Source organism: Cimex lectularius, unplaced genomic scaffold, assembly GCF_000648675.2.
Source record: "Cimex lectularius strain Harlan isolate CLEC.00 unplaced genomic scaffold, Clec_2.1 scaffold25, whole genome shotgun sequence".
NCBI classification, from domain to species: Eukaryota; Metazoa; Arthropoda; class Insecta; order Hemiptera; family Cimicidae; genus Cimex; species Cimex lectularius.
Genome location: NW_019392633.1, coordinates 420,014 through 432,215, shown reverse-complemented (window position 1 = coordinate 432,215; position 12,202 = coordinate 420,014). Strand labels below are relative to the sequence as shown.

The 12,202-nt window shown below is 37.0% G+C and overlaps 1 protein-coding gene across 1 annotated transcript in view; it reads left to right on the top strand.

Moving 5' to 3' along the window:
* LOC106668855 (T-box transcription factor TBX20-like) overlaps positions 1 to 12,202 on the top strand; it is a 74,987-nt gene that overhangs the window by 50,540 nt on the left and 12,245 nt on the right. The window contains exons 3-4 of the mRNA XM_014397999.2: positions 3,276 to 3,549; positions 11,622 to 11,780. Of these exons, the coding sequence (XP_014253485.1) occupies positions 3,276 to 3,549; positions 11,622 to 11,780 (433 nt within the window). The remainder of the gene's footprint in view (positions 1 to 3,275; positions 3,550 to 11,621; positions 11,781 to 12,202) is intronic.

The following is a 12,202-nucleotide window of genomic DNA, read 5'->3' as shown; positions in this document are numbered from 1 at the left end:
TCCTGCTTGGTTAATTTTCCCAGTTGGCAAATATCTTTAAAAAGAAAGAGTATTGGAGTTCCTCATGTTGATATGACAAAGATCAAGAGGAAATTCGGCAAGCGCCGAGACCTGAAGGGGCTGCCGTTCATTAGGTACGTGTTTGATGAATTTAATTTAGCTCGGGGCTGTGAGCTACCAAGAGGCCCCCCGCTGCTTCTCCTCAGCTGCCTCCAAGCAGGTGAACTTCCTTCGAGATCTCTATCTCGGACGCTAGCATTAATAATTATTATTTGACTTGTGCTAATAACGAGTTATGAAAAATAGTTTTCACTCGGCCTCACCTCCCCCGGGTCGTTAATTCATTAGTGGTCTGCGCTTGTATGATGTACGATCGGTACAGGTTTCCGGCCTGGGTCATTAAAGCATTGAGAAATAGCTATGAATTTTTTAATTTTTAATATTTTATTTTATTTCTTTTAACGAGAGTTCGCAGCAGCACAGATTATCAAAAAAAGCCTGTTTGTAAGTATGACGGGTTCCTAGACTACCTTTTCCCTACAATGATGAGCGCTGTGTCAAGACCATTGCGGCCACCAACGCACCCATGAATAATTTTATACATTTATGTGGTGATTAGTGACCGTTAATCGATAATTATTCAGAAATCGTGAGATGCGGTCTGGTGTGATGTAAGTTTCAGAAAAACATTTTCTTTATCGTGCCAACGTTTCGATCTTTATTGAAATCATCTTCCCCGATAAAGAAAAGGTTTTTCTGAAACCTACAACACACCAGACCGCATCTCACGATTTCTGAATATATTAAACATTTAATTTTTCATATTATCGGAATTGAAAGAAATAGCGATATTTGTTCTAGCTATCGTGATTTCGAAAAAATGGGATGAAAAATGACAAAAAGAGGGAAAATTCGATAGGCTGAAGGTTGAGATGAGAAGTTGGTGTCCCAGTGGATCGAAGGCACGTTATCTCAAGTGGTTAGAGCAGCGGCGTATTGAGTCGATGGTCGTGGGTTCGAATCCCGCTCGTGACACTAACTTTTTCATCTCAACTAAGACAGACCTTAGATAAAAAGAATAATTAATTGTAATAATTAATACGGTTTATTAAGACCGCGAAACATATATAGATTTATTTTCTATATTATCTTTGTTATTCCATAAAGATAATATGTTTTTTAAATTTATTTATTATTATTATGTACAAGGGTTCGCAACAGCAGAGGTCATATCACTCCTCATTTGAAAAAAATCCCATTTGTAAGCAAGTCGGGTTCGAATGCAAGGCGGCTGGATTCGAACTCGGGGCCTTTACCTTACAGTGAGCGCCGTATCAACGCCTAAACCGTTTCGGACACCGACGCCCCTTTCATAAAGATAATATTCCTGTATGAATTACGGTTCTGTTGAATGGCAACAATTTGATGATGAAAAATGCCAAGTTGAATGTATAATAAGACTGCTAAAGTAAAATTTTTTATGAGAACAAGAGCTAGTTCATACCAGGTAATTACATGTGTGTGAATAGTAATTGCATAACGAATAAGACGGACTATAAAACCGGCGAAAGAATTGTAATAATGGTGGAAAGCCGAGGGAATACGTCATACAAATTGCCCTCTTGAAGAATTTTTTAATTGACTCCCGAGTCTAGCATTAATTTGTTAACAATATAAATGTTAATATTATCGCATTGGCGAATCTTGTAACATCATTAGAAGGTCGCGTGACATTTTAATTTAGCCGAGTCGGGATCTGTTGAAAGATAAAGGGAAAATACCTGTACATATTCCTTATCGAAAGAGCTCACGTGACTAAAAAGTTCCTTAAAATTTACATTTAACTATCTTTTCTACGTCGCCTCCGGATGAAAAGAAAAAAAGAAATTAACATAATGGTTATTTTCAAAATGCCTAAATTATAGAACAACAAATCAATCGACTGTAAAAATGGTTCATCTTTTGCACACTCTCAAGCCTCTCTTTTATATAAGAGGTCAATACTTAAATTTGTGGCGTTGGTTCATTTTTTAATTACTCCATTTTCAGGAAAACATTTTTGTTTATTACAATTAATTAGGGTTTTTAGTTGAAATAAAAAGGTTAATGGCACGAGCGGGATTCGAACCCACGATCTTCGGCTTGATACGCCGCTGCTCTACCACTTGAGCTATCGTGACCTCGATCTACTCGGACACCAACTTCCCATCTCAACCGCACCTTTTGAATTTTCCCTCCTTTTTGCCATTTTTGGTCAAGCGGACCACGAAATTAGTGAGTTTTTATTTATTATTTTTTATTAACACATTGTGTTAAAGGGCTTGAAAGAACTAGGGTAGGAAACTAATTATCCTGTTCCTCCGTTATATGATTAATAAGTTATTATTGTATCCTGATTCTCGTAATAAATTAATTAATAATATTTTAAAATAAATAATTAACCAGCTAGAAATAAAAATAGATTTGGTTTTATTCTAGTGTCTTCCTCATACTCCAGCAACGAACAATTTTGGTTGAAATTTTCCGTTTACGGCCGGGCTAAACCACCACAATTCTTTGTGTTATAGGGAAAATTCGTCGGTCATCGTTCAACGGGAAGGGGTTCATTTACCAGTTTGATTTTAATTTGCTCCAGGCCCCACGATACCCGTCGGAAATAACTAACTGCTTGGGTTTCCATTGCTTTATCGCTCCCTCGGCTCTCATCGCAGAGGCGAAAACTAATGAAAACGGCCACGAGGGGAAATTGATAAAAACCGCAGGCAAACTTTCAGTTAAACAGAGAATTGTTACCTCATGTCGACTGTATATCCGGCCCGGCCAGTTTGTACTTCACCACTTCAATCTTAAAAACCACATCATATATTGAAATCAAACAGTCTGAGATGTTCACACACTGGCTGAAAGCACATGTCCTCCTTTTTCCAGGCCTAATTGCCCTTTGGTGTAATTAGTGCTTGATGTGACGTCACTACGATGCTTCGCTCTAATGTTCCGTGACCCGTCCATCCCCTCGCCAACAACCCCGCTATTTAGTATTTATCAAACGTGTCATTTCTTAATTAGGGGAACACAGGCGAGGAAATGAGGCTGAGTATCGTTTCCGACTATCTAACCACCGCATATGAAAGCCTCCCCCCGTCGGAATAATGAAAATATTATTCACGCTTTCCGTGCCCGGGGTTGTTCTATTTCATTAGTGCGTATGTTATGGCATGCCGGTTGAACGTTCGGTTTGACTCTGTAATAAAATTAATTTCTCTTTTCTTTTCCAGGAGGATGTTTCCGACAGTGAGAGTGTCTTTTAGCGGTTTACGGCCGGATCAAAGGTACGCAGTTTTGATGGACATTGTACCGGTGGACAACAAGAGGTACAGGTACGCGTACCACAGATCGTCGTGGCTCGTAGCGGGAAAAGCGGACCCACCTGCACCGAGCAGGCTTTATCTTCACCCAGATTCGCCCTTCACCGGAGAACAGCTTCGGAAGCAAGTAGTGTCTTTCGAGAAGGTCAAACTGACCAACAACGAGATGGACAAGAACGGACAGGTGGGTATTTCTTATAGAGTACAAACATCGAATTCGTCAGCCGTGTGTTTTTTCGATGCGGCTGTACTCGCGTTGTGACATGTCGTCACGCGAGCCATCGACCTTTGATCGCAATCGTAACAAGTTGAACAAAACGCACGCAAAACCTAATCAAGTAATCTCTATGTCCTTTGACGTTTACCAACTCGAGTGGAACTCGTTTTCATAGCATGTGCACTGGGACAAACCGAAATTGCGTTGATAGGGGTGGGACAAGAAAATTATCCATTCCCCCCTCCGGATGAGCATTTCGTGCGGACAGTTTCGCACAACGGGCACTTTCCTCTGCTTGCTTGCCATTTCAGCTATCCATTACAGCGCAATGACCTTTATTTTAAAGTCGGTTTTCAAAATCCGGTTGCTATTGCAAAATGTCTAAAATCTGAGGGTTTTATTGATTAACGGCTTATTTTTACAACCCGATCAATGTAAAATTATGAAAACAGGTCGATCGCATTATCCGTAAATTTATAGTTAGATTCGATTCCACTTTGGAACATACGTATTTACTACATATTATTTTTGCGTCGCTCCCTCACTCTCTCTCACTCTCTCTCTCTCTCTCTCTCTCTCTCTCTCTCTCTCTCTCTCTCTCTCTCTCTCACACACACACACACACACACACACACACACACACACACACACAATCAAGTTGCATTTATTTTTTTGCAGATAATCCAAGCTCTGATTTGTCTTGTCATGTGTGGGATTAAAACGAAAAAACTGGCGTGTCATCTGTCGGATTAGTTTTAAGGCAACTCAGGTAGACGTTCAGGAAGGCCGGAAATTGAATTAAGTCCTACATTTTTGATAACTCGATCTAAATAAAAGTACAAGAAAGTGATTGGCTGAAAGCAGTAACAGAAAGTCAAGAATATCAATCGGACTGAAAACGCCCGTTTTCGGACGGTTGTGGTTTGACCACCGTTTGCGTGACAAATGGTCATGGGATTAGGACGATTTTTCGTTGGCGTATTAACCGCATATTTATTTTTACAAATAATGGGGAAAAACAGGAACACATAGTTTAATAGAAGTACCAATTTTATTGTTATTATTTTTATTTTTACTAAATATATTCAATTTATAAAAATGTGAATTATAAAATTTATTGAAAGGTTATCGGATTTTATTTTGTCCCATTCATACAATTGTTTTTAAATATAAATTAATAGTGTAAAGATTATAAACAGCCTCACTACGTTTAGTACTTTCACTAACCCCTGTTGGAAGTCGTTTTTGATCTTTCAGGAAGTGGTCAGTATTTAAATGTTCTACGTTTGTGTGTTTCTCATGCGGCCAAAAGTCGTTTTTCTTTTCTACCACGAATATATTTCACGTTCATAATAAACGAGACTGTATTTTGGCAATAAATTCTCCAGGTTTTTCAGATTACGTTACGACAACGAGAATTCATCCGGTATGAAGACGATAAGGAGGAAAAATACAAATAATAAAATTGTTATCAAAATCCATCTCCGGATTTCACCGGGGAGTGGTGAAAGCTCCGTGTCGAGACGTGACTCAAATCCCAAAATGAAAAAGAGAAGATGACACTGAAGCTGAGCGGTCAAAGCAAATCCCGGTATTTACTGTTTCGTAGCTCGTAAAGCGAGTTGCTTGTAAATCAGAGTCTGTCACAGAAAAAAAGAGACAGAATTTATACAAGGTTGGGAGAGGCTGTGCCCAGGTGTGTCGGTAGCTAATTGGAGGATGACTATTAAGAGGAGGTGTTGGTGGAGGTGACCCCCCGCCGTCTCGGATTTCATAAACCTCGCTTCCATAACTCACCTTGCCTGATCAACATATGAAAGGCGAGTTCAACGGGAACGTACTCCTCCCGAAGAGGAGAGACAAGTTGCCCTTTAGTTACGAGCCGGGTTCGCTCCACGGCTGAATACTAAGCGGCTCTCTCTTTCTCTCTCTCTCACTCTCTCTCTTTCTCTCCTTCTCTTCTTTTACACCGGAGCCCATTGCCCGTATGGACAATCCTTTCGCACATCTCTGCCTATCCGCAGAAAACGCAAGTGAGTTTTTTCGGCATGGGCCTTCGTTCTGTTCTGCAGCTTACCGTCAACGACGTGGTATCTTCTAATGGAAAGTACCTTTACAGTAAAAAATTAATTTAATATAATTTGATGATTTTAATTATCAGATGTGTAATGTGACCTAAAGTGCGGTTGCTGAAATTTGTCTTATACACACAATTATTCGGACTTCCGGTCTATTATTCTCTCACGTTCAGTTCACCTTGGTTTAGAATTGCTTTATACACATACCATCGGTACAACAGTGATGAGGGTGTTTAAGAGGTTCATTTTGGAAGAGTAAATATAAACTTTGCAAGGAAATCTGTATGAATAATATAAACACTAAGTCTCCAACATTAAAGAATTTTGAAAGGAAATGTACATTAGTGATTGATATCAACTGGAGTTTATTTAAGAATATAAGTTTTTCCTTCGAATTAAATAAAACACAGATCATATAAACACATAAGAAGGCTATTCACGTTACTGGTCGTTAAATGTGTTATTGTGCTATACCCTTAAAGAGGATTATAAAATAACACATTTGTGTTGTTTCTAAAGAAAAAGATTGTTTTGAAAAAGTGTTTCTTTCAGTTTTTGCACTGAGAGTGTTAATGGCGAAGACCATCCCGTGCTATGGTTGCGAACAATGAGGTAGTAGAAAAGGCTCTGATATCTTTTTTAAATAACTACGTCGACGACTAAGCTGTTATTAGAGACTAGAAGACTATTTGTTTTAGTTGTTGACTAGACTTATTTGTTTTTAGTCGAAAGCTTCACCTTTCATTTCTTTTTACATGAATGAACTTAAATTTTTCTCCTCGATCCAAAATCCAGCTACAGAAGTGATAAGCACGAATTACTATTTGGTTTCAAAATGGAACACAATATAACTGCGTTTTCACGTTTATATGTGGAAATATATATATCGGCAAGGCCTATCTGTATTCCCCCTAAGCCGAATTATGGCAGTTCAACATAAGTCTTATAAAAGGGCGTTTGGCCTACAAGTTTCCTTAATTATTATTATTTGGACCATTGATTAATCATTAGGTCAGCAGACAAATGTTTTCCGCCTCTTTGAGCTGCGAAGGTCCTCAAAATACGTCGCGAGGTAATTTTTGTAAACTTTGTACTCTGGAAATCTAAAGCAAATGAATGGTTCGTTGTGCTCTTTATGAAACTCAAGATTAAGGGGTCTTTCGATTTGTAAATACCTGTGGCTGAATGCCCAATTCATTAGAGTTCTTCTGCATCTAAGTGTCCCACCAGGTTTTCTCGTTTTGTTGGAAGTACAATACAAATGCCTTTTCTTGTTTTCTTTGTCGGTTAATTAAATTACCATATAACATCATAAGAGCTAATTCTTCAGCTTGAATGAAGAAATTTAAGTTTCATACATAATTTCCAATTATGTGTGGCAATTTACAACGATCTCCGACGAGACAGACGGATTTAATTCCACATTTTATAAATATGTTTCATGATGTGTATAGAATTGTAAAATAAAGTATTTCTATCTATCTAATATAAACATATATATTTAATTAATTAAGGTTTTTAGTTGAGATAAAAAAGTCAGTGTCACGAGCGGGATTCGAACCCACGACCTTCGGCTTGATACGCCGATACTCTACCACTTAAGCTATCGTCACTTCGATCCACTCGAGCACTAACTTCCCATCTCAAGCCCACCTTTTTGAATTTTCCCTCCTTTTTGCCATTTTTCAAATGTCAACTAAAAACCTTAATTAATTGAATGTTATCAATTGGTCAAGCGGACCACGAAAAATAGTGAATTTAATAAAAATATAATTAACAAATGTGTGCATTGTTTTGTTTTCCCACGGTCATTGCGCACTGCACCATGAGGGCAAAGGTTAAGAAATTTATAAGTCACTACGTACACTGAATTACACTTGTTGTTAGTATTAAATATTTATTTATTTAAAAATAAAAATCTGAAAAATATAAAAAATTCTTGTTTTAGGAAAACATGCCAAGAATGATAAATAAAAATTGTAAATCCTTTCCTTGGGGACCGCGGTAGCCGAGTGGTTAGCATGAGAGACTCTCACGCCGCGGTCGTGGGTTCGATTCCCACCGTTGCCCCTGGCCCTTTTTTCCCAATAACCCCCCAAATTTGAACACACATATACGAATTTGTCACATGGCTAATATGCATAGTTCATAACGCAAAAAAAAAAAAAAAGAAAAAAATCCTTTCCTTGTTCAAAACCGCGATTCTTGGTAAAACCAGTATCAATTAGTGAGGATAATTTTTCAAAATGAAAATAAAAATTGCCATCTGATTTATTTCTATTCTGCTAACTGGCTAAGGAAAGTTTAGCGTCGGCTATATTCAGTTAAATGCTATTATTTGTATCATCATTCAAATTTAGCTCTTCTTACTTATATGTATCTTCTTAGTATGATCAACAACATTAATGTTTTAATTCAAGACATAACTCGACTGGCTTTTGGCATTGTGAAAAAATACTCTTCCTTCACAAATAAAAGCTTTACTAACAATAATAAATCTTCAAAAACGGTTATAATTTGGCAACAGTTTTTGGTTCTACTAGTCGCCATTAATTGCTGTTAATTAATACACTATTTTGTTGTAAATAAAGTATTTTAAAATGTAATTACCACTGATCAAATACAATTTGTACATTAAATTATATGTGGTGATTAGTGACCGTTAGTAGATGATTATTCAGAAATCGTGAGATGAGGTGTGATGTAGGTTTCAGAGAAACATTTTCTTTATCGTGCCGACGTTTCGATCTTTATTGAGATCATCATCAGGGCCTGTGATTTACAAATATTGTTTAAATTTAACAAATACATATAGGATGTGGAAAAAAGTGAATTTATGTTTGAACATAAAACAGCAATATCTCACTGGCACTTTCAACACGACACGCAAGAATAGCACACTTACGCAGAAAACAAACACTTTGAGTGAGTAGAAATACTTAGAAATACTTTGACTGAATATAAAAAATATATTTTTTGCATTATATAAGTTCACTTTTTTCCACATCCTACATGTGTTAAATTTAAACAATGTTTGTAAATCCCAGGCCCTAAAGATGATCTCAATAAAGATCGAAACTTTGGCACGATAAAGAAAATGTTTTTCTGAAACCTACTTCTCACCAGACCACATCTCACGATTTCTGAATAATCATTAAATTATATATTTTCGAAAGAAGGAGACAAATTTTAATTCGAGTAAAACACCGTGAAAATTAAATTTATCTTGTGTTGAAGACCCTTGTAAACTTGAGGGAAAATTAAAATAAATGAAAATAGTAAATATTTTGAGCCTGTCGTGACTTCGATCCCCAGTCCGGTAGCTGTAAATTAATTAAGTTTTTTGTAAATGAAGTATATAGAAATATAATTACCACTGAACAAATACAATTTGTATTAAACTGTCTATCTTTGGAATGACGGAGAAAAACGCGGGTGTAACATTCGAGTAAAAAACTGTGAAAAATTAAATTTATCTTGTGTTGGAGAGAAATAGTAAATTGAGGATTTCAAGCTTCAGCTATAATTAAAATAACTGAAAGTAGTAAATGATTTGAGGTATCGTGACTTCGGTCTCCCATCTCAACCTAAAACTTTTTGAAATTTCCATCTTTTTGACAAATATTTAAATTTCGCTTAACCGGAATCGATTCTCCGATTTTCGGCGAACATGAAGTGGCGATGGTATTTAAGTACGTCCTTTAGTAAATATTATATTAATCTTTACGTCTTAAATAGTATTAAATAAATACTAAGAGTAGTAAATAATAGAAATTTTTAAATTTAAGATTCGTTCAAGTAGACCTGTGCATAAATAGGGTTTGAATACAATTTGATTGTCGGTGGCCGCAACGATTTCGGCGTTGACACGGCGCTCATCACTGAAAGGTAAAGTTACCGGGTTCGAATCTAGCGGCCCTGCGAACCCGACATACAAATGTGCTTTTTTTCAAAAACATCGGCACCCCGAGGTTGATTTGACCTCTGCTTTGCTCGTTAAAACAATACTGTTTGATTATTCGTCATCGTGCTTAAACCAATTCGAAATGTGTGAACTATTTTTCGAATTGATAACGATGTTAAAATATTTCAATTTCATATGCTATGCGTATTGACTAAAAATCGGCCGTATTAACAGTATTAGATCGATCGGCTTATAATGGCGACAGGAATTCTACCAGGAATTCCTCTATTATCGGCGTTGGAATATTTATCGTGGTGCAATAAATAATTTCGAAAGCGAGGCGGAACCGTTCCTCCGGTCAATCCCGTAAATCGGTTGGATTATTTGCCAACGCATATGCAAGTGGACGGGGACCATTCGACCAGACGGGGATTATTCGATGGATTAGTGGAAAATTAATCAACCGATGAGCGGCTCTTGTGCTTTTGAACATTTTAACATCTCCCCAATCCGCGAAAATTTTCGATAGATGTCGATTTTGTGACGGACAGTGACAAGACTAATTACTGTATTATTGGCTTTATTACAACTCTAAAATTTACACTAGCAATTATTTAGCGAATCGAATTAAACTTTAATATTTTTAAATCCATCATATTTCGTAGTCCGATTGACCAAATAACTTCTTTCGATTAATTAATTTTTATATAAGGTATTGGTTGTAACGAAAAGGTCAACTAATTAAAGAAGTTATTTGGTCAATCGGACCATGAAATCTAATGGGTTTAATAATTAAAACGAAGTATATCTTCACTAGAGTTCTCCGTGGTCATTTCATTGTCGCCGAGAATCGAATCCTGATTACACGACGTTTAAAAAATGGCAAAAAGGAGGGAAAATTCGAAAGGTAGGTTGAGATGGAAGTTGGTGTCCCAGTGGATCGAAGTCACGATAGCTCAAGTGGAAGAGAAACGGCGGATTTACCCGAAGGTCGTGGGTTCGAATCCCGCTTGTGACACTGACTTTTTCATTTCAATCAATACCTTACATAAAAATTATTTAATATTTTTATTTGCCTTAGTCATGTTTGTTGAGTTTCTGCTACTTATAATTACTTAATACTAGACTCGATTTTAACTAGCTACTACGAAAAATATATCTGTTCTCAGAAATGAGAATTTTTTAAAAGAGAATTTTATTCGTTGTGGGAGGAGGGTACTTTTTTTTACGTCTATCCCCGACTGCTACCTTCTTTTGTAGATGTTACAAGAGGCTGTCCTCACAGCCGGTAGCTATTATAGTTCTAGAATAATTTATAGCTTTCCATTTTCCATCTTCCACATCACAATTGAATAAACAAGGAGAAATTAAGAATAAAATAAAGCCTCCGTATAGGCTTTACGGGAGGTCCGGTGTCCGTGGGTCCATTATCAAGTAGTTATTTATCCTCCAATTTATACGGTCTGGGCCCCACACAACCCATTGAAAGAAACTTCCTTTTACACCACGCCTTTTAATATTTATCACTGGCTAACAAGAAGAGTACCTTCGAAGAGAAGGGTTGAAGAGTTTCGAAATTCTTTTGTAAATGAAGATTAATATCATTGAAATTCCCCGGACTATGGAGATTTACGGGTTTAGAGGTTAATGTGATTTAAATGGTACCTCTAATATTTATTTATCATTTGCTCACGCCGTATTTGGTGAAACATGTAGGCGGGGAAGTGTTTCATAAAATGTGTTTGAAAAAGTAATTTCTTGTATAAACGATAATAATAATTATAATAATAAAAATCACATTATTATATAAATTTTCAACGTAGGACCGTTAGAACGAACATTTATATTTTAATTAACACTTCCCATAATTTCCATTAATGTTTCAGCTCCTTTGTCGATTTAGGGGGCAGGAGGATAGGCTTCCGGTGGGCGTGAATTTTCATGTTACGAGAGCGGAAATTGAAGTGTTATTTATCTACACACGAAACTCGATAACATTTATGCTCTAGCCTTTCATCGTTCATACGTTGTTAAACATTGACTGTTTTGAATTTCAGATTGTGCTGAACTCGATGCACAGGTACCAGCCAAGGATCCACCTCGTAAAATGGAGAGACCACGGTGGGCCGATCACGGATTTGGACCAAGAACAGTTTCGGACTCACATTTTCCCCGAGACGGTGTTCACGGCGGTGACCGCATACCAAAACCAACTGGTGAGTCAATGAATCACAACATTTCCGATAAACTGTCCGAGAAGCGATCATTTGTCGTTCGAAATCAAACGCCATTTTCCGCTCCGGTTAACTTTGCGTGTGGGTCATTCTGTCCGATTTGAATCGTGAGGTAACAAAGCCTCTCACGAAACACTAACCTACAAGCATAACGAAACTGTCTTTGTTTTGAACTTTTCCTTTACACCTTTACATTTGCAACATAATTTAAGGGTGTATGATTTCAACGTTTCTATGAACAACTAGTACAAGAAAAGAAGAGAGGTTTTTATTGTGACATTTTGTGGAAGGGCGACCTTTATAACAACCTTCAAAACAGAATGCAATGGCTTTCACATATAAGAATAAGAGAGATGATGTTGTAAGTTTTTTAATAAAATGAAATAAAAAAATTGACCAAATTG